The 22,301-nt window shown below is 40.0% G+C and overlaps 1 protein-coding gene across 2 annotated transcripts in view; it reads right to left on the bottom strand.

Annotated features, from left to right (window-relative positions):
* AEBP2 (AE binding protein 2) overlaps positions 1 to 22,065 on the bottom strand; it is a 52,430-nt gene extending 30,365 nt beyond the window's left edge. Inside the window, exons 1-2 of one of the 2 annotated variants that reach the window (XM_064515747.1) lie at positions 21,200 to 22,065; positions 2,277 to 2,484 (exon numbers count right to left, since the gene is read on the bottom strand). In XM_064515747.1, the coding sequence (XP_064371817.1) occupies positions 2,277 to 2,484; positions 21,200 to 21,834 (843 nt within the window). In that variant the 5' untranslated portion in view covers positions 21,835 to 22,065. The remainder of the gene's footprint in view (positions 1 to 2,276; positions 2,485 to 21,199) is intronic. The other variant, XM_064515750.1, reaches the window with a different exon arrangement.
* Between the last annotated feature and the right edge of the window lie 236 nt (positions 22,066 to 22,301).

Genomic DNA, 22,301 nt, shown 5'->3' with positions numbered 1-22,301 from the left:
ACCCTGCATGCCTGTCCAGCTGATCCAGATTCATGAGGCCATAAAGGCCCAAGCATTTCGGTGCCTGCTGCGCCTCAGTGTGGAGATTCCCCGCCTGCCAGCAGCCACAGAACCGGAGATTCTGAGGTTCCTGGCCCTCCAACAAAGCTCTTTAACTTTCCAATGTTTTCATCATCACCTGTAGACTGCAGGGCACTCAGCAAAGGAGAACTATTATGAAACAACAAATTATAGAAATGCAGTCCCCTCAAAATCAAAAACAAGCACTTGGTTTTACAACAACCCATCAGAAGTCCAGGTAAGGCTCCTTGGGAAATCTTGCCTAAAGACTGAACCCAAAATATTCCTGACAGAACTTTTCTTTTCTTTTTTTCTTTCTCTCTTGGTACAACTATTTTGTTAAAAAATTTCCTAGGCTTTTCATGGAGCTATCTGGTTTGGTATGGAACTATTATCTCAATATTAACTTAAAAAAATATATACATTTTACTGTACAAGGATGCTTATCTCATTGCTTTTAAGTTCTCAATAAGCAGTTGCTAATACTACTTTTCTTCAAATTTATAGTCATTGTAGTTGAGTAGTATCTGAAACCCAGTCAAAACCACAGTATTTCTAACTCTCCACTTAAACGCCTTGCCAGCAGATGGCGGACAAGTCCTTAAAACAAAACAGCCAGTGTCAGTATCCTTCCCAAGTATCAAGTTAAAGAACTTTTTAAAAAAATAAAACTCCTCCAGCAGGACAGCTAAGAGAACCGTGAACTGAATGCAAAGGTCAGACGCTTGGTGCTTCCAGCAACCTTCTCCTTCAGAAACACAACTGCAGTCTAACATTTTATAAACAAAAACCTCCACTAATCATGTCATATAGAATGTAAGTGAACAGAAACAAAATAAAAACAAAAAAAACAGAGAGAGAGAGAGAGAGAGAGAGAAAGAGAGAGAGAGAGGGAGGGAAGGAGGAAGGGAGGGATCAAAAGAAGTCAGGGATGGGACAGCACAGATTACCTGGGATGCATTAATGCTAAAGCCCACAGGATACTGATACACCTCATCTACTTTATTCTTTCATCCCGGATTCAAATAGTATTTTTATAGATCTACGAACAGAATCATACAAATTTATCTCACAGACAGTTAAAAAGCTGACTTACTGGCTGCATGATTCTGCTTGGGGCTTGGATGAAAAAAGCCATCAAATACCAAGCTGGAAGTTCCATCATACTAAAAAACATTACCTAACACAACCACTTAGTCATGCCTGTCTCAGTGACAAAATGACAAGATAAAGTAATACAAATCTATGTTTTGTTTAAATCTCTTACACACTCCAGAGAAAAGTTAATGGTCTAACATTTCACTTCCAAGGAAGTGGCTGGACAAAAAGTCTAGGCTTTTGATAATACCTCTCCAAGAAATTAAGGAGATGCTGCATATGATACTGAATGCCCCATATGAAGCAGACAGATTGCTTGTGTTTGATGTAAAGCTAGATTACTTTGAAATATTCTAGGCAAAGGGAATTGGGAGGCTCTCACAGAGAGACTGTTAAGTAAAGTACAAATTTGAAACTACATTACTAGGAGCTGTTTTGAAACATTAAAATTGTGAAACCAACAGGAACTGCATCATTTGACTTGGGAGTAGATTAAAATTGAAACGCATACATGATCATGTATATTTCGAAAAAAAAAAAAGACCTAAATGCAATGTATGTTGAAGGTATGACTTCCAAACACCTACCATCAGAACTACAAACAGAGCTGTTTCAGTTTGAACTCCCAAGATAACCAATCTTACATCTGCTCTAGTGTGTGTACATAAATATATATTTATGTTTATATAAAATATATTTTATCTCTAATGAGATTCCACTTGAATATTATCAAGATGTGACTTTTCCTCAGTTTACATGCAGCAACATGTATCCTAATGATTTTAAAAAAACTAATGCCAAGTATAAGCACTTAAAGATATACCAACAGCTTCAGGATGCTGAGAGATTAGCACCTCTATCAACAATTTCAGAGCTTCGAATGACTTATTAAGAAGAATTTACTACGTCTGTAGTCATTCAATCAAAAAACACGATACCAAATCGAGTGGACAATGTAAAACACAACAGCTGAATGCCCAGTGCCAGGCTGCGAAGGCTTACTCCTATAGCTACCACTAGATACAGAGCTGATACTTCAAAGCAAAATTTGTGCCTATCATTGAAAAATGGAGTATTGAGAACTAAGGAAGAGGGAAAGAAGATAAAGTAACACCAACCCCTCCTCGCTGACCATCCACATGTATGGAGCGAATGTGATCTGCCAAATCCGGGCTGGAGCTGAAGCAAGCATGGCAGTGGTCCCAACAACAGTTATAGGCAATGCTTTTTGTAGAGGAGGCAGGAACTCCTTGTCCATTCATCATAACTGGAGTTGAGCGCCCACTGGAAATTGTGCTGTCTACATCCATAATAGTGCTGCTTATGCTGTAAGATAAAAAGAGAAAGTTGGTATCTGTTGCACAATTTCTCTTTCAGATGTATTCAGACATGTTGAAAAGAAGATCTTAGGCAAACATAGCATTATTTTCAGTGGTTCATTGCCTGAACTACAATAAATTTATAGTAAGGAAGTAGTATTTTTTTTAACTCTACAGTATAACTTCTTCTGGACACTACCAATGAAAGGAAAAGCCGGAAAATTCTCCCAATCACAGACTTGCCAGAAGATTAATTCTCCTGTGATTAACAATTATTTTTAAACTGCATTAAGCAGCCATTCATTATTTTCATTCTCTAGAAACACAAAAAGAAGGCATGCTGGGTCAGATCAGAGAGGCACCTAGCCCAGCATCCACCACTAATGCTAGATTCTTAAAAAGAACACAGAAGAAAAGTTTTACAAAAGGTTTAAGGCACTCCCATACTTGCCCCTAGCCCCCACTTTTAGGGCATCAGGGACTTGTCTGAGTTGTTTTGTGCTGGGTTTTCTTGGGGGAAGAGGGGGAGGATGAGAAGAGTTTTTATTTACTTATTTAAGTTTCCAGAGAAGTTAGTCACAGCAGTGGAAATATATGGCCGGCAGGAGCCAGTTCTGCTCAGTATCTTGGATTAAGTCAAGCAAACTACAAAAAATCCACAGATTTAAGCAAAACTGTGGAGATGGCTGCAAGCTGTCCCTGAATCAACACGCCACACAGCCACTGATGTACCTCTCTTTCCATACATTTGTTCCCAGCCCTTTAGAACTCTTAAATTATTTTCTTCCATCAAGTCACAGAATAGTTTATTTCGGAAGGGACCTCAGGAGGTCAGCCGATCCCATCCACTGATCAAACGGGGCCAACTCAGATCACATTGCTCATGGCCTGGTCCAGTCGAGTTTTTAATGTATGTTTTTAAAGGATGGAGATTCTGCTACCTCTCTCAACAACTTTTCTAATGCCTGATTAATATTTTCTCTGAGAAAGAAAAAAAAAAAATCACAACATCTCATTAGAATTTCTGATGTTGAATTTTGCCTGTTGCCTCTTGCCTTTACCAGCTGTACACTTCGGAAGACTCTGGCTCCTCCTTTTCTATACTCCCCATCTGGTCACTGAAACGAACAGTAACTCTACCCATCTTTTCCTAAAACTGAAGAAACACAACTCACTCAGCTTCTATCACATGTTTAAGCCTTTTAACCATCTTGGAGGCCCTCCACTGGATTTTCTCCAGTGTGTCAGTATCTGAGATGAGCCCCAAACTGGACACAGTAATCCAGATACAAGTGCATAGAGGGGAAGAATGACTTCTACTCACCTGATAGCTACATTTTTGCTAATACAGCCCTGTATGTGGCAGTAATTTTTACATAGCTGTCTTTAGATATTATTCTGAGCAAAGTACAAGAACACTCAATGAAACTACTTTAAAGAAAGAGAAAATAATAATGTCCCATTCACTTCCACATAACATTTATGATTTTATAGACTTTAATCACACCACTTTTCTTCCCAAGCCTCTTGCATATCTTTTCTGTGCTAAAGCATCCTGCTTTTACAGGTGTGGGTGCTGTTCCATCTTTCTGACCATGACCAAAAGCTTTTTACATATCTGTTCTTATTCTACTAGTTTTTGAGATGGATGAAACAAGAACTGCACCATTATTCAAAATGTGATATCATTAGCATGTTTTCTCTTTTGTTTTCAAAGACTTTATTACCAATTTTTCACATTACCTGCCTTGTTTAATCACTGTTGAGCCAGCATTTTTTTCCTGTGACATCTATGACAATTTCAAGATCTCTTTGCTTATTTGCCTTGTTTAGATCTTTTCCTCACCCGCTATCTGCATTCCTCTGTACTTATCAATATCAAATTTCATGGCTTAGTCACAACAACAGATTCCCTTTGTAATACTTTGCATGTTAAGCTTTAGTTTTAGCTACTCTGAGTAATTTGGTATCATTAGCAAACTCTGACCTGAAAAAGGGAGCGATACCAGTAAGGTAACATTTATGAAAATGCTGACTATCATATTCCAAGAACAGATCCCTTTGAAATCCCCTTCTGATCAACTTGTCTCCTGCTATTATTAAAACTGAGCAATTATTCTCAGGCTTTTGTTTTCAAAATTAATCCAATAAAGAATCTTTCTCCTTCCTTTTAGTTTTGGAGCCCTGAACAACAGGATTTTACTTTCATTGAAGTACATCAAATTCAAACTTCTTAAATGTCATGCAAATACCATATCCTATTTTTTCTATTTCAAAAAAAAAAAAAAAAGTTATTTGCAAGGCATGACTTCTGCCTGCAAAAGTCATAATGGCTCTTTCCTGCTTTACAACATTTTTCCGTGTGCCCATTATTTTTATTTTCTTCCCTTTTCTATATCCTGAATATTACACATCTTTCCATCACCCCTCCTCTTCCCTCCCCCCCTTTTTCCCCTCCAAAAAGTAACCTCAGTTCCCTTCTTGCCATGTAAACTCACCATCTGTGACTACCAAATAAAGCAAAGGGGGCCAAAGAAGCATACAGATCTGGCTTTGAATCTGTTCAATACTGCTTTCTTTCCCCAAAAGACTGTTTTGTATGTTCATTAGAAATTTCCCCAAAAAATGCAGCTAGCACTGAGCTGAAGCTACCAGTCCCAAAAATGTTAACAGCCACTAGCTGCAAACTACTCATAGGAGTAGTTTAGTATCCCTCCAGAAAATTGGCATAGCTTTAAGTGTAAAATATGTTGCAAGCAATACCAGTTTTTCCACTAAGCCAGGCCCACAGTAGATGTAATAGGGGACTGACAACCCCTCCTTCCTCAGCTGATGCCTAAGCCAAAAATTATTCCTGAAAGTAACATCCTTAAAATGGTGTTATGAAAGCAAAGTTAACCAGTAAGACGAAAAAGAGGAATTGAAGAAATAATTTAATCTGACGCCACACACTAGAGTTCTAGAGTTATTGAAATATACATTTCTCAAAATCAGTGTTAAGGAGAAGTTTTAAATGCATACAAGATGGCACACAGCCTGACCACTTGTGTTGAATATAGTAATGTTATACAGATCAGTAGTTCCAACAGGAAGCTGCTTAACCAAGAATGGCAAAGCACTGTAGATACACTACTCATGCAATAGCTGCCTCAGATCACTTCAAATGGCTAAATAACCCCAACTTTCTCACAGTTGAGAAATACCAAAAGTAAAGATGATTTTTTTCTTTTTTAAACTAGGAACTCAAACTTCCAAGCAATTTACAGTCAGTCCATGTTTCTATATCCACTGACAGCACTGGTACCATTCTCAAAAACCCTTCAGAAGAGCATAAGCCAACTTTCAAATAAAACGTATAGAAGCTGGAGACCATAAGTACAGACTGAGAATGGTCACTGAGCATACTTCTCAACGGTGCCCCTCTTTTAAGGCCTGGTCTTAAGTGAGAAGACAATTAGAATACATAACCCAGTATACGTTTTGTGAAGGGGATGTGCGCGCAGCTTCTTCAGTTCACAGGCACGAAATCTGACTAATTTCTCTAAACAAAGATGAAAAAAACCCCTAAAATTAACCAACCTGTAGCAGATGAGTGTTTATTTCATACTGCAAATGCAACATACCCTGACCACATTAGGGTACAAAGTCACAGGTCACCAATTTTTACAGCCTAAGAAACACAAGTAGTCAGACATTCTATATATGCCATTCCACTTGTAGAAAACAAATTTATTTTCAAGAAAAAATATGGAAGAGATGAAACTAGTAATATTGTTCCAGGAAAAGTATAAGATATTTCTAGCTATAGATGTATATAAGTTTGCTAACGACTTGAGAGACCAGTAACACTTGGAAAGCTGATTTGGTTGTGATAGTTTAAATGCTTGCTTGATTTAGTTCTAATAGTTTAAATGTTTGCTTGATTTGGTTCCAATAGCTTAAGTGTTTGATAAGGGCTGACAGATTAGAGTTTCATGCATTATATCAAAATTTAATATTAGAGGAATAGGAAAAGAAAAATTGGCCATAGCATTTAAAAATAGCGCATGGATTTTCTTGGAAGTTGAGGATGAAGTGCTACACCTGACCGTGCTTCTATGGTCTATTCAATCATGCTGAATTCTATTTAACTGTCAAATCCAGTTGAGTTTTAACAGGTCAATAATATATTTATTTAACAGAGAACTCCCCCTTTCTCCTAGTTTGAATAACTTTGTGTAAGATATTAAGAAAGTAGACCAATATTGCTATCAGAGGACCTACTACAGAAATAGCTAAAATACTTATAAAACAAAATGGCAAGCAGCAGTCACACAACAGATCACTATTTTCTGATCGTTTCTCTTGGCAATTTCCCCCAGAGTGCTGCCCTGACACATTCCTTCACTAGAAATAACCCCTTAAGTAAAAACATAAAACAAAATTTGTGATTTTCACAGAATCACAGACTAATTGAGGTTGGAAGAGACCTCTGGAGATCATCTGGTCCAAGCCTCTGCTAAAGCGGGATACAGACTGCACCCAGGACCATGTCTAGTTGTGAATTTTTTCTCCTGTGCTTCCAGAAGCAATATATTTTAGGTGATCAGTGATCTAGTAGTCCTCAGAGGACCTAGAATTATTTTCTGCCTTTCACACTCAATGAGTTCTGCATCATCCAGGAAAGAAGTAAGAGCTGTGAAGAGAATCCCTGTAAGACCAAAAACCATCTTCCCTCTGTACCATAATGTTTTATACAGCTCAAACATGTACACATTTTCTCTGCCAGTATTCCATACACTGGGAAAAGATCAGGAAACTTTTTGGAGAAAAATCTATAGCATACATGACATCAGAGAAGACAGTGACTTGGAAGGTCACTTGCCACTGAACTGTCATTTAAAGACGTAGCAGAAAGACGATGGCAAGTTTTATAATCAGAACTGTGGCTGCTGCTGAATACTGTGAAGACTTAATTGCAACGCTGTTTTTGACCTGCTGATTCACTTGCTTTTTTTGTTCTTTGGATTTTCAAAAAGGGCACGAGGCAGGATATGCATGGAGGTGAGATGCGTCCACTATTTTTTTAGTTCACTTGAGTCTTTTCCTGACCAAAAGAATGGAAGTAAATCAGCCCAGCCCGGTATGGAATACTAAGACAGTGTCCGTATATCTTTCACCTCTGAATGGGACTTTTCAATTGAATCTGACTCAGTATCTGCTTGGGATGATCCAAGAGAGGGAAAAGGTCCTTAACAAAGGAAAGGTAATAATGGAAAGCACGTCATTCTGCTTTCCTTTCACTTTTTCATCTAAAATCCACAAAGCCTGTGAGTCAGAAATTAATAATACGTATCAAAGGAGAAGAAACAGAACAAAAAGTAAGGAAAAAGAGCATTCTGGAAAACTGCTAACAAAATGAAGATACTAAAACAAATTTTTAGCATAGTAAGTTACAGTGAGTTTTTCCTCCTTAAAGAAAAAAGAAAAAGAAAAAAAAAGAGTTTTCCCCAGCACAGAGATCTGTTTAAATCTTGACTGCCACTATCAAGGCAGAATGACACTAGTAGAACTTAAGCGCTTGTGGTATTCCCCTATTGCCAGTGACAGACAGGTCTGGTTTTGCTCCCAAGCTGTAAGCAGGCTCCAGTTCCATTGTAATGGATCTATAGACCATAGCCTGATGAAGAACATTAGACATTTGAGTTTCAGAGAGTTCAACTCAGGGGTCATCCCAAACAATACAGCATCAAAAACAGTCACTGCTGGAGAGAGCCTGCATACACAATAGCTGTTTTTAAGAACCACCATTCAAAAGACTGACTAATTACTAAAATTTAAAACTGTTACAGCAAGCACAACATAGACTTCAAGCTTATACTATCTGTATTTTCATCCTAATCTGAGCACCAGAATCAGCCTGAAGCAAAAAATCAGAGCGCTAGAGACAAGAATCAAGAACACAAATCTTTAAAATGCCTTACCACACGCATACATCTCATTTTACCAAGTCCTCCAAACTGGCAAACAATGCCTTCCAAATGCAACAAGGTAGAATTAGAAACGCAAAATCTTCTCAGAATAGTCAGACCTTTTTCCCTTCTCCTATAACTTTTCCTCTCCTAAGATAAACAGCTTTGAAATGGTACTGCCATTTAAAGTCTGTTCATTAGGCAATACAATTAATGTAGGCTTAAACAGAGGAACCATTACCTCAAAAGCACTGCTTGAGGTATTATTTTTACATTCTACCCATACCTAAAATAATAAATCTTCATGATCAGGAGGATTAAGATTTTTTTAACATCACTTTCATGTTAAAGGTTAGCATTTGCACAATCTGTATGTGCATGTGAACTAAATCAATCTGGCTGGTTCGATCCAGTCCAAACGATATTTAAAATTAATCTTAAAACTGATAAACATCAGTGATAACAGCTGAAAAGTAATTAGTAGTCATAAGCCATTATTTTCACTTCATAAGCCATTATTTTCACTTTATAAAGAACAAAAGTTCTTCAAGCATTTTCAGTCCTGCATTCTTCTCCTCCTTTCAGGATCTGAACAAAATTAAGCCATTGTTGGAGTCACGTAAATGTGAAAATGTTCTTTAAGAATAACAAAAACCTCCCCCAAATTCTTTTCAATTTAAAATGCACAAATTTTAAACCATGTAACTTATCACATACACATTTGTCACTAACTGCTGTGTACAGTTAAATGCAAATGAAAATATAACGAGCCTGTGATGCAATGCATGGAAGAAAATAGTGTATTGCACATCATTCCTACCACATACTTAGCTCTCCAAGGAGATCGATTTCCTCACTACTTCAAGTAATCCCTTCCATTCAATTTAATGAATAGGATGCCTACCCCAAAATCTTTTTTTCTTTTAATTTTTCATAACTGTAGAGAGTAGGAGTCCAGAATATCAACAGCGTGATTTCTTAACTTTCCATGAACGCCCATTAGCAACTGTCCACCTGAAGTAATAGTACAGTCATGCACCAAACATACACCAGTACAAAAGCCCAGGCAATTTACTACTGTATTTTTAATGTCTGCTAAACATACTCCCTCTAGACATTAACTGAAGCAAACTTCCCTCAGGCAAATTCAGACCTAACAGATGGGCCTTACACCATGCCCTTGAGGGTCAGCAAGCACTAGTTCAGTCTGATCAACAGGAGCTCATTTCAGAGTTGCAGCACCTCCACTGAGAATGCTTAGCTTCCAGTCCCCAGATGTTCAGTAGGTAGGCAAAAGACTTGGCTGATTTCAGCTAACACCAAGGGAAATGATTTTGACAGATCCTATAATAACCAACCTCATCTTGTAACGCAGCAAATTAAAAACCAGCAGAGTTTTCAGGAAACATGATTGCTAAAGCCAACACTACTGAGTAGCCAGAAAGCTGCACACTACATACACTAAATGTAATAGAAGAATCTTCAATAACAGTTTCATATAAAGTACACAATGAAAATCAAGTCACAAAGCATCAAATCCATGCAAGATTGCCTCCGACTAGATGAAAGGTACAATTAACATTCAAGAATCCAAATACGATGAACCTCACTGAAAGTACGTTAATATTTTAATGATAAAAAAAACACTCTACCAGTTTTTTTCAGTTTTCACTAGCCCAGGAAACATGAACCCCAATGATTCAATTACAGGTGCCAAGTAAAAACAAAACAAAAATTGCAAGGGCCGGGGCGGGCGGGGGACAGGCCCGGCCCAGTGATCTGTTCAGTGACATGCCCGGGCACTTCATCATTTTCATTTGCCTAGGAAAAGCCAAGAATATAAAGAATACAGAGAAATTTAAACTTCGCAAGTTTCCCCATTATTCTATTCCTTTTCAAGATGAGAAGCAGAACTTTGGAGTATAATGGCCAGTGGACTAGTTCCACAGTAACAACAGAATATCTAACAATTTTAGGGCTTTTGAGGATACCAAATTCAAAGTGATTTACACTCACTACTTCCTATACACATCTTTTACCATCAATGGTCAAGCAACAAAAATCCTTATGATGCTTGAAAATTATCAAGCTTGACCTTCCATCTTTGATATGAAGCTCCTTCATCTGCCCTTGGAAATAAATCACTTTTTTTTTTTTGGATAAAATCTCCATCACTTGCAAGTGTGGGAGTGGCTACATGTTCTCCAAGAAGCATCATCTGATTTACTACTTTATGTTCCACTCAAGAATAAGAACTGCAGACCAAAGCTATTAAGAACTAAACTAGGACTAACATTGTTTTTAACAGCTAACAATTTCAATGGTACAACTGAGCCTGTTATGACTGACCTTGATGCAACTGAACTTGATACCAGAAATTGCTAAATTGGCTCCCAAACAAAAGCAGAGGAAGAATAAATTCATACGTTTTTGTATTAACTATCACTGACCTCCAATGAATATTAACGCCAACATCTTTACAATGTTGGTACAACAACATTACAACATTACAACAACAAGGTACCAATATACAATAAAATGCAGTGCTCAAGGCAACTATTCACAGCTGCCCAAGCATATTTAAATTAATCTTTGCCTTATGCTCTCCAAATGACCATGCTGCCAATTTAAAAATGAGATTAAAACAGATCTGAAGAAAAATGAAGAGCTCACAAAAAATGAGCCATCACTATAAGCCAGCAACAGAGTGGAAAAATTTAACACTTGCCTTATCTTTCTTGTTCCACTCCCTACATTTGGTCAACTTTGTTTTTTATTATGTATTATTTCTATATTGGTCACACATATACTTCTGCTCTTTAATTTTCATGATTACCAATTTAATTCCCCAAATCAGAAACATTTCTGTTTCACAAGAGAAAGAGTTTCCCTTATTTTAACATGTGTAGTCTGATTCCAGCATAGAAATGCCATAAAGCTTTGGAGTTCTTATAGTTTTCTTTCCATTTAACCAGCAAGTAATCTGGAGAGAATCTTCACAGTAGACAGAAAATAACTTCAGATACCTGAATTCCTAATTAGCTTTTTGATGATTAGCTTTTTTTTCCCTAGGAAAACCATTTGTTTTTAATTTAATAGGCTGTATCCAAAGTCATATGACGACTCAGATAATGATCAGTTTCTGAACTCAGGAAAACCTACCATCAGTAAGAAAACGTCAGTGCATGCATATATACCACCAAAGCAAGAAACACAGATTGCAAAACACTAAATGTCTGCAAAAGAGGAAAAAAAAAAAAAGAAAAAAGGCAACAAGACACAAGAATGCCTGGGTCCACACAATAACCCAGAATTATGTGAAGTAAAATCCACCCCTACGTTGTGAAGGCAGTACCTTCTATTCACATCTGCTCTTGCAGCTCCTGATACAGTCCACTGACAGCCAACAACACAACTGACTCCATGGCTCTTCAAAGGCAAGGGAATAAAAACAGTATAGGGAAAAATTGCAGATGTCAGCAAAGTTGTTTTGTAAGGGAACAAAATGAAGGAGAATTAAACCAGCAATTAAGACCTATGTTATAAGAAAAGTTAAAAGACGGATTAAAGGAAAATAGGAGCACAAGCTTGGTGTTGTAGCATTTTCTGGAAACGCTTTCAGGTTCCTGATACCTTTAAATAAGTAAAAACCATGTTGATTAGGTCAGCTTATGGAGAAAGAAAAAAGACCAGGATTTCCAGAACTGCATGAGTTAAGAGAATCAATTCTCTCAGAATCGCTTCTGCTTCTGAATCACATTTATCTGGCATTTTTTGGAAATTCCACCTGTGCTTTTTTTATTAAGTTATTCTAACAAAAGTTTCCCGAAATGAACAAGACTCAAGAAATTTTCAGAAACTAATCTTAAAAACAAGCCAGCAAAACTCCTTATTGAAAACCTATACAGTTATACGATTACGAAGAAATCAACATGGGGGAAAATCAAAGAAATCAGGGAGACATAATTTCAGACAGCACAAGTGATAACATTAAAGAGTTGTTCAGCAATTTCTTTTGAGGCAGGAACTTATTTTAGAATAAAGCTATTCCTAGGTTAGCCAGAAATACCTTGAAAAAGGAGCAACACTACAAACACTTCAGTTTGATGATATAAAAGTGGGAGAAGTTAGAAAAGCTCTTCAAGAGAGAGAAATCAAAGGAACTTAAAATAACCAACATGCACAGGAAACAAAACAAGACTGAGAAAGTGTGTTCTGAATCACCAGCTCTCTGTAGCTGTTTCCGCTCCCCTGAATTACCTATTTGATTATTTAGATTGTTAGCCCTAGAATACTTGGGCTCATAGATTTACATAACACAAAACCAGGTTATCGCCTGATTTGTAGCATACAGAGGAATCAATAATATGATAAAGAAATATGGAATGCCAAAATATTAGAAGAACAGTGACAGAATACAGCAAGTTAAATGTGAATGTCTTGTGATATGGCAGCAAAAAAGACTACATATGCAAAAGCATTACACAAATCAAGAAACTGTAATTGTCTCTGCCTTAAAGATACAAATAACACTGACTTTCATTTCTGGGAACCACATTATCTTCTAAACTTGATTATCTCCTTGGAAAGTTAGGGAAGAGCAACAAGTGGTTCATAATTTTACATCTTTGCTAATAACGCAGTGTCCTTTACAAACACAGCTTAACTAAGATAGGCACAAAATAAATGCTTTCTATAGTTGAAGAACTGCCAGATTTTAAATTTTTCAGTGCACTTTCCATTCTGAAAATCATAACCAATTTGAAGTCTAGTCAGCAATGGAAGCCAAAAAATTCGGGCACAATGACAAGTAAATTCTGCCAGGCGGTAACATTGCTGCCCCATTCTCTCAACCCCAAGACATGTTTCCCCCCAGACTAAATATGAAACTCAAAAAATGAACAGAGAAAGATGCAAAAGAGACTACACACAAAGGAGACCCCCCAAAAGCTCCAACTTCAGTTACCGTCACGTTAGGTTTGACTTAAGAAATAGAGAAAGAAACACAGACAGGATAGCATTCTATGAAGTAGCAACTTTGCCTGTTCGTACTTCAGTGAACAGTTGCTACTTCGAGTATTAACCACCCATCAAAAGCAGAGAAACCAGTAACATTAAACTACACTAATGGACTCAAATCATAATATAAAGGCCATAAGTAAGGTCTGATTCCCATTCTGCTAAACACTGTATTAACTGCTTCTTGTATAAATTGTCCAACACACAGCTTGACATGCAAGTCAGCCTAAGGAAATCTACTAAATACATTCCAAAAGGAGTTTTATTTCAAAAGAGAAAAAAGAAAAAGTGTTTTCTCTACTTATCGTGTATATAATGAAAATACTTTCTCTGAATCTTTATGATCATTTACATTCGAAAGCTTTCTTACACTTACCAGCAGGCATCTGAGTTAAGATTACAGCATGATAAACTATGATACCAAAACTAGGACTTTGCTGCAATTTTACAGGGCATATGGTAATTAGTAGAAGATGCTATACTGAACAATGTTAAGATTAACAGTAAGTGGGGGTTATTGTGCATTCTTATAGAGGTAAAGTATATTTCATAAAGGATGCTAACATTACCTGTGCCAGTAGTCCTGTTTTAAGTCTCTGAACTCAAACATCTTAGGTTCTTTTTATTCAGTGACACTTCTCAAGCTACTTGGGTAATAGCAGTCTTATACTATGCATCATGATGACAATGTTTGATACATTTTCAAGACTCTATCAAATTAAATCTTTTGCTTTTATACCAAATATCTTAGCATATGCCTTAAGTAGCCCTCTGTTAAAGAAAGCATCCATTAAACCTAAGCAACCAGAAGTTTAGGCAAAGATCATTTAAGATCTTAAATCATATTATAAAGAGAACTGTATGGAGAGGAAAATTAAACATGGAAAAAACAAATTCCAGATCACTATTTTTTGCATTTTACCACCATAAAGAGGGGAGAAAAAACAACAAGCACACACACATCAATATCTCGAGTTAGAGGCTGTACATTTATTTTCTTGATAATGTTTTATTTTTTAATTTTGTAAAATGATAACTTAAGAACTGTAAACGCTATCTCAATGCGCTGCAAAACCAATGATAAATAGCAAGTATAATAAGGAATATTTATATTTCATCTTTTAAACCAAATTTATTTGAATATGCTCATGTTCTAAACGTGAACAAATCTGGACACCAGGCATACAAAGCTACAAAAGGGTCCTAGTTATATAGATGACAAAACAAAACAAAAAAAGTTCAATTATCTTGAACAACTTTCCAAAACTACCAATTTTGGTTTTTAGCAACTCACGCCACCATTTTTTTAAAGCAACAGAGAGCCTGGAAGAGACTCACTGCTCACACAAAGAAGTTCATTCATCTCTTCTGTCCCCCCCCCCCCCCCCGCCATGCACAAGTTAGCTGGAGATTACCTTCCCTTTCCCACCTATTTCAAGGATTCCCTGCAATTACTTAGCTCCTTTATGACAGGGACTAGTTTTCCACTTCCCTCATAAATGCTCACATTTTCCTCAGGATACCAGGCACATCTCACTCCCTATCATGCCAAAAGGTTTCTGTGTGTGTCTCATTTTTTCCTCTTGCCAGAAACCCCTACTCCCAAGTGCTCCATCTGTTCCCTTCTATGCCATGTCCCCACTTTCCTACCCGGTAACGGATTGTTCTACGACTTCCTCAACACAGCGGGTTCTAGGCATACTTCCATACTGCTGTCTGCCACATTAGCTCTGCTTACTGCCCGTTCCTCCACCATTATTCTCTAATTGGATAGTACTTAATAATAATAATTATTATTATATATTAAAGCTATTGGAAAGACGCGTAGACCTGAGTAAGAACAGTGGCTACTGGAAAAATGTTTTAATTGCAAAAAAAGTTAGTTTAATCCGTGAGCAACTCCAGAAATGCACGATAGTATATCTTTGCCAAACAGCTGTTAAGGTTGCATATAACCTCCACTCTAACTTAAATAGAAAGTGAAAAACAATAAGCACAGTTCTCTCCACTAATGCCTAGGAAATTCCCTGAAATTGCCCACTGATCATACCTCATATACAAAAGTTACCAGACTTAATGGCATCACAAACTTAACTAACAAACAACACAAATACCTGCATGGATGCCAAGAAACAACAAAAATAATACCACTTATCTCTTATATTGAGTAGAAAAAACTTCTCAAATTCTAGGAAGTATATTTAAATATTACTGCAATAACTGTAACAGCTCACGAGACCAAGCTCTTTCATCTAGTTCACAAAAAGACCTCATGTTAACCACGCAGTTTTACCAAGCAACTTCTTTAGTAATAACAATATCAGCTTTGCAAAATATCTAGGCTATTTTCTCTTCCCATTAAAAGCTACTTTCTTCAGTGCCAGAAAGGCCTGAACACAACTATTATGTACGCAAGGGTTTCATTTTGCAATTTGAAAGCAAAAAATAGTAACAATAATTGCAGTCAGAAACACTGTTAATATAATGTTCAGCAGAATGTTGGTATCCCAGGTAATCACCTACATAGCCGATTGCCCACTGTGACACATCGATATTACACATGCACTAAAAAAAATTTAATGACTTAACCACCTTGCCACAAGTGATAATGAATGACCTTCACTTCCTGGATCAGAACAAGTGAGACTATGTAGCAAAAGAGGCCTGAAGAACTTTATAATCTGGTCACACAGATACATGATACAAAGGTATTAGAACCTTATGCCTTCCTGATCATATTCCAGATTTCCCTTCTGCCTTCATGACTGTCATTCTTATAATTCATGTGTCACTGCCACATCAGTCTGGAAAATTATTCAGTTTTAAAACTACAAGTTTAAAAACAAGATCAAATAAGGTCAATATTTAGACCTTTAAAGAACTAAGAGATTTCTTTTTTTTTTAAATCAACATACATACAAAAGGCTAAGGAGGCCTTCATTTTAAATGAGATCAAATAAAAGTAAGCCTGGATTCTGGATTTCTCAAGTTTAAGCCTCTTATCGTTGGACCTGTTAGTTTCACTCTGTCTCATTCCATTCTATAAAATGAACAGACCTGACAAAATTTTAAGCATATTAAAAAACTTCTTTGAGACCACTAACAGTTTTAAGACTGAGTGAAGAATCGCTCACCTATTACACCAAGACAGAATATCCTTTCTAGAAATATTTTACAAGTCTAATATGGTTTACGATAGCTAACGGTTTCCTTTAATATTGCTTTTACACTAGTCTTCTTCAAAAGTGAGGTTTCTGCTATCATTTGTCAGTGCCTCCCAATAATTTTGATTCAGTCGATGAATTTCAATAAAGTGAAAAAGCCTCAAAAGAAAAAAAAAACCCTCAAATCTTACCAGTTTCATGAAAATTGTCCACTGTATGGAAAAAGACAAACATAAATCACTGCTGCGCCAGAAGGAGAGATTACAACACAGGTCCAACAGCTACCTGTTCTGTTTGGCCTACTAATTAGTCAATCAGCACTTACGTACTAGTCGGCAAAAGTGCTCATGCGTACCTCTAACTGAAACACATTTTGCAGTGCTTCTTGCCCAGTCAGTAAGAAGATGGAGCAAAGAATGAAGTGCTAGAGAAGGGCAAAGATGATAGAAGAAAGAGGAACCAGGGTAACTTCTGGGAAAGGGTACAAAGATGCAAGACAAATTCACAAGTGGGGGGGGGGGGGGAAGAACCCTCATTAGCCCTACTACTTAGAAAATTATTTATTTCTGAAACATTTTATTACAATTGTAATGTCTGTCACTGTTCTCTAAATCAAACACAAAATCTTATAACAAGACTATTTCAAATTTAAATACACTTCCATAATAAACTTACTGTTAAACAATACTTAAATGATGAGTAATGTAACACTCGAAATGTTTCTAAACAAATATTGTAGTTCAGCAATAATGCACCATCGAGCTGCTGATATACCTTCACTGCATTCAGCTCAGGTATTTGCACTCAGATCCATAAATCTGCTTAAGGCTAGCTTTGGTACAAGAGGCTAAAGTCATTTACTGTGTTCATTATTAATTGAACCATTATTTTTGCTTTTAGAAGCATCTCAAATGTTTCTCAGCATTGTAGTAAGATAAGCTGCTCCAGAGAACTGTGGAAAAACTTATCCACTCTTTCAACAGATGCCTGAGGTTCAGAAAAAGCAGAAGAAAACTATCAGCAGTCACATGACTTTGTCCTTGTCCTAAGTACAGATCTGGAGGGTAACTAGACCTAATTTTGGCGTATTACTCTTGAGCTAGCTGACCTGGGCAGGATAAAAGGCAGGCCAACTTTAGCACAGTAGTAGGAACTTCGCACGATTCCCAGGAAAAAGCTTAGCTTAGCTCTGCCACTAACAGTCATCTAAATCAAACACTGCTAAGCCTGCGGTTTGATCTTAGAAAAAAGAATAAGCACTTCAGCTCTTTCTTTTATTATTTTTATTTTAAGATTGGTATCTCGCTCATCTGTAATCACTCCAGAGTTATTGCCCTGAAGTCTGATATCAATATTAAACTGAAAATGCCACCTTGTTATCCTAGGTACCAGCTTGGGTTCTGCTTTTTGGTAGTGTTTTTGGAAAATACATCTGTGTTTAAACAAAGTACAAAGTCTATGTGCATGGAAAGAGTTGGTTAAAATTCACTCTAAATTTCAAGGCACCATTTTTTGATATTATGTTTGTTTCTTTTATTGTTTTAAATACAAATTTCTTACAGTAATGCCCCTCCAATTTTTTTTTTTATTAGCAGATACCCTCAAAATCCATTCAAAGTATCAGTATTAGCAGTACATGAACAGTAGTTAAAGAATTTTCAGCTGAACAGGAAAAGCCTGATCCAAGCATATATAGTGTAACTTTATATTTCATACCATCTAACTCAAAAATCACATGGATAATTCTTTGATAATTGCAGAGAGTGATAAAGAGCACGCACAGAGAAAAAGAAATTTGATCACTTATGGAATCCAGGCCCTCTCACCACACCCTCTTATTTATTCAAATTTTCTAAAGAGGAAACAAGAAAAAAAAAAATCCCAAGCCTGAGGGCACGATCTGAATGTTACCAAACCTGCCTACAGCAGTCTTAACAGGAGAATCTTTACCAACTATTACCCTTCTTCCAGCTTCCTCTTGCTTAATCCTGGGACTGTACAAGTCAAGCATGCTAGTTCAGTTTCTTTCTTTCTCTCTTCCCTCCCCCAAGTAATCTTACTACACAGGACACTACGAGACAAGCACAGGTCAAGTTGTTTAGGACTACCGAAGCAAAAATTCAGAAGCTCCATTCAGGACACAAATAGTCAAAGTTCATGAAATACTGTACAATATACTACTTAATATAAAACATCACTTAACATATAAAATATCACTCTCCAGCAGTCACAGATTTTAACGCAAAGATGCCCAAATTAATGAATGGTTAAATCTTCAAGGATTTTATTATTTAATCATAAATCTGTACCTCCATTTATAAATCTAAACCAATCCCAGCTCTTTCCTGATACTTCACCACCCTACCTCTTATTCTCTTCAGCTTTTCTGCACATCTCCTACCTTCTACAACACTGCTTATCTGGCCGACTGTTCGAGAGGCACATATTATGTTCTGACTCACTGCCAGGGAACAGCAATCATTTGGATCAGTAGGTCAAGCAAGTGACTTGTTGGGCCACATGTAGTAAAAATAACAACACAGTCTACCATGCTGCAGCAAGGAGTGCACCTAAAATGAAATTTTCACTCAGCAGGAATAACAAATGACAGCCTTAGTAGCATTGCTCTTTACCTATCCAACTCAACTAACAGGCTTTGAAATTACAGTGAAGTGCCTGTGAATTACAGTGCTTTCTCAGCAGTCCCACATTTTCCGCCTGGAAGCTCAAGATGAAACTTCACAAAGATGGAAAAGAAGGCAGAGTCCTAACTTAAACAGCTAAACACAAAGGGTCCCCGCTCCTGCAAGTGAATCTGTGCCAACAGTACTGCAGAGGAGCAATGAAGAGTGCACACACAGATATAACTATGTCACTACAGCAAGAGAAACACAAAAACAACGACAGAGAAAGAAAACAGGACACTGGCCTCGGAGCGCACAAGTGAGTCACAATACCAACTCTATCACCAGAAAACCCCCTGCAACTCATTTCTTTTATTTCTTCAACTCACAATTGATCTGGACTCAGCACAGATCGGGAGTAGATTTAGATTAGACGGAAAACAAGAAACGATGATCTTAAAACTCTATTACATATCTGCTGTTTTTCCATAAGCCTACTCCCATACTTACAGGATTTCACATAAAATCTCAGCTTTCACACACACACAAAAAAAGACTTTCTAATCCTGCACACGTATGGAGAAAAGAAAATGTGAGCCCAGTGAACCATGAAGTCTCCAAAGTCAGATGGAAACCAAAGAACTAGTTTTTTTTCTCTAGTCTTAAGACTTTCAGGCCAATTACATGGTCTTGGGGAACTGACTCACGGGGATTCTGTTTGCTTGTTTTTAATACCTGAGGTTAGATCTACTTACGTCACACTTCCGAAATATAGGTACTTGTATAGGTACAGGGGATTCAGTCTAATGTATTCTGAAAATATATATCTGGAGCAAGACACAGTTTTTCACAGCTTAATAATCAAACTGTCTTAAGAAAAAGTCTAGTTGATTTAAATCAAATTAAAATTTTTACTTAATGGTAATTCCAACAGGGAAGTGAGATACTTTCTTACTGAGATGAAAAACAGTACGCTAATTTCTTAACCTATTTGACAGGACAAACTAGTAAAGGGCCGTACGGTATTTTAAGTATCCTATCTTCAGATTAAGCATCCTATCATCAGTTCAATTCAACCAGAGCACACATATCTGAAAAAGCCACTACATAAACCGCAATCTGGGAAGTTCTTGACATAGTAGACTAAACAATACCTGAAAGGTAGAATTCAATCACGTGCGAGAATCCGGTTGTGCCTTTCCACAAGAACTAAGTCTCAATGCGAGAAAGAAGATCCAAAACCCAAATAATCTTCACACTTACTGCTACAGAATTCATCCAAAGCTAACTTTTACGTCTGAGTATTCTGCCACGCTTAATCCTGTGCGGACTTACTTCTCGTGAGTGCTTCACGCTGAAAGACTGGCTACCTTTTTATTGCAGTAAACTATTTTTTTAATCCTCGTGCTGGAAAAGATCAACCTTCTGTTCCTGCCTGCAGCACGGGGACACTCGCACGGGCGCAGGCAGCACAAGTCCGCAGGATACTTCCCATCCTCAAGCTTCAGCACGTCCTGCCTGCGCGGTAAGGCACGGTACCGCCGCGGCGTCTTCTAAAACGAAAACACCGGCTTCCGAGGAAAATAACGACCGACCGGGGCCACCTAAGCGCGCGCTGCTCCATGCTGGTAACGCAGCGCGGCACTCGCCTCGACTATCCGCGCAACAGCTACGCGGGGACCGACTCCCGCAGCCCCGCGACTCCCCCACGGCGCGCACGGGGCCGGGGGGGGGGGGTAGGGCCCGGCCCGAGGGGGCAGAGCCCCCGGCGGGGGGGGAGGGGGAGGGCGCAGGGCCGCGGCGGCCCGGGAAACCTGTGGCTGACATGACAGCGCGGGGCCGCGATGGCGCCCGGGGCCCTGCGGCGGCCCGGGGCGGTTGGGCGGGGCGGCTGGGCGGCGCGGAGCGGCGGCGGGACATGGCGCCGCGGGGAAGCGCCCGGCGCCCGCGGCGGCGGCACTGACCTGTCCTCGGAGTCCATGCGACTCAGGGGCTCCCCGTCCGAGGACATCTCCAGGCTGCCCCGGCGGCCCCCCGACGTGGCGCTGCAGCTGCTGCTGCTGCCGCTGCTGCCGCTGCCGCCGCCGGTGCCGTAGCCCTCGTCGCCGCCGCTGGACACGCTGCTGGAGCTGCTGCCGCCGCCGCGGCCCAGCCCGTCCTCCTGGCTGCCCCGGGGGCCCTTGGGCTCCTCCTTGGCGTCGGCCTCGCTGCTGCCGCCGGGGCTCAGCGAGCGGGTCTCGTCGCTGCAGCAGCCGCTGCTCGTGCTGCTGCTGCTGCTGCCCACCAGGCTGCTCTCCTCCTCCTCGCCGCCCTCCTCCTCCTCTTCCTCCTCCTCCTCCTCGTCCTCGTCCTCCCCGTCCCCGGCCTGGCTGGCGCTCTCCGGGCTCGGCTCCGACATGCTCTCCGCCTCGCCGTTCAGCAGCAGCAGCGACTCCGCCTCCGCCGCGGAGGACGAAGGTGACGACGAGGATCCAGCCCCAGCGGCCGCCGCCGCCGCCGCCTCCTCCTCCTCCTCGGTCGCGGCGGCCGCCGCCGCCGTCTCGCCGGGAAGCAGCAGCAGCCCCTCCGGCTCCGCCATGTCGCTGAGAGCGGCCGCCATGGCGCCTGCGAGTCGCTGCGAGCGAGCGGGGCCGAGCGAGCGCGCGCGCGGGGGCGGCGGCGGCGTGCGTGATGCCGCGGGCGCGCGCCCGCGCTCCCCCCGCCCTCGCCCTCCTCGCCCGCACAATCGCGCGGTGGCGACGGCGCGAGCCGCAGAGGGGAGGGGCTGGGGCCGCCGGCGCCGCCGCACGCGCTACGGCGCGCGCCCGGGGACAAAAACGTGCGAAGGGCGGAGCGGCGGGCCCCGCGCGCAGCGTCGCCGCAGGGGCGAAGGAGGCGCGCGGGAGGGGCGTTAACGGCCGAGCCCGCCGCGGGGGTGGGCGGGGAGGGGGGCGAGCTCCTGCGCTCTTCCAAACGCCGCGCAGGAGCCGCGTCATGGCCCAGCGGCAGCCTTCACCTCCGTCAGTTGGCGGGGCGGGCAGAGCCGCTAAAGAGTCATGCGGAGGGGGAAGCCCCGCAGGATGAGCC

The sequence above is a fragment of the Dromaius novaehollandiae genome, chromosome 1, assembly GCF_036370855.1.
Source record: "Dromaius novaehollandiae isolate bDroNov1 chromosome 1, bDroNov1.hap1, whole genome shotgun sequence".
NCBI lineage: Eukaryota > Metazoa > Chordata > Aves > Casuariiformes > Dromaiidae > Dromaius > Dromaius novaehollandiae.
The sequence above is the reverse complement of the archived record's forward strand: the minus strand, read 5'-3'. Positions and strand labels throughout refer to the sequence as shown.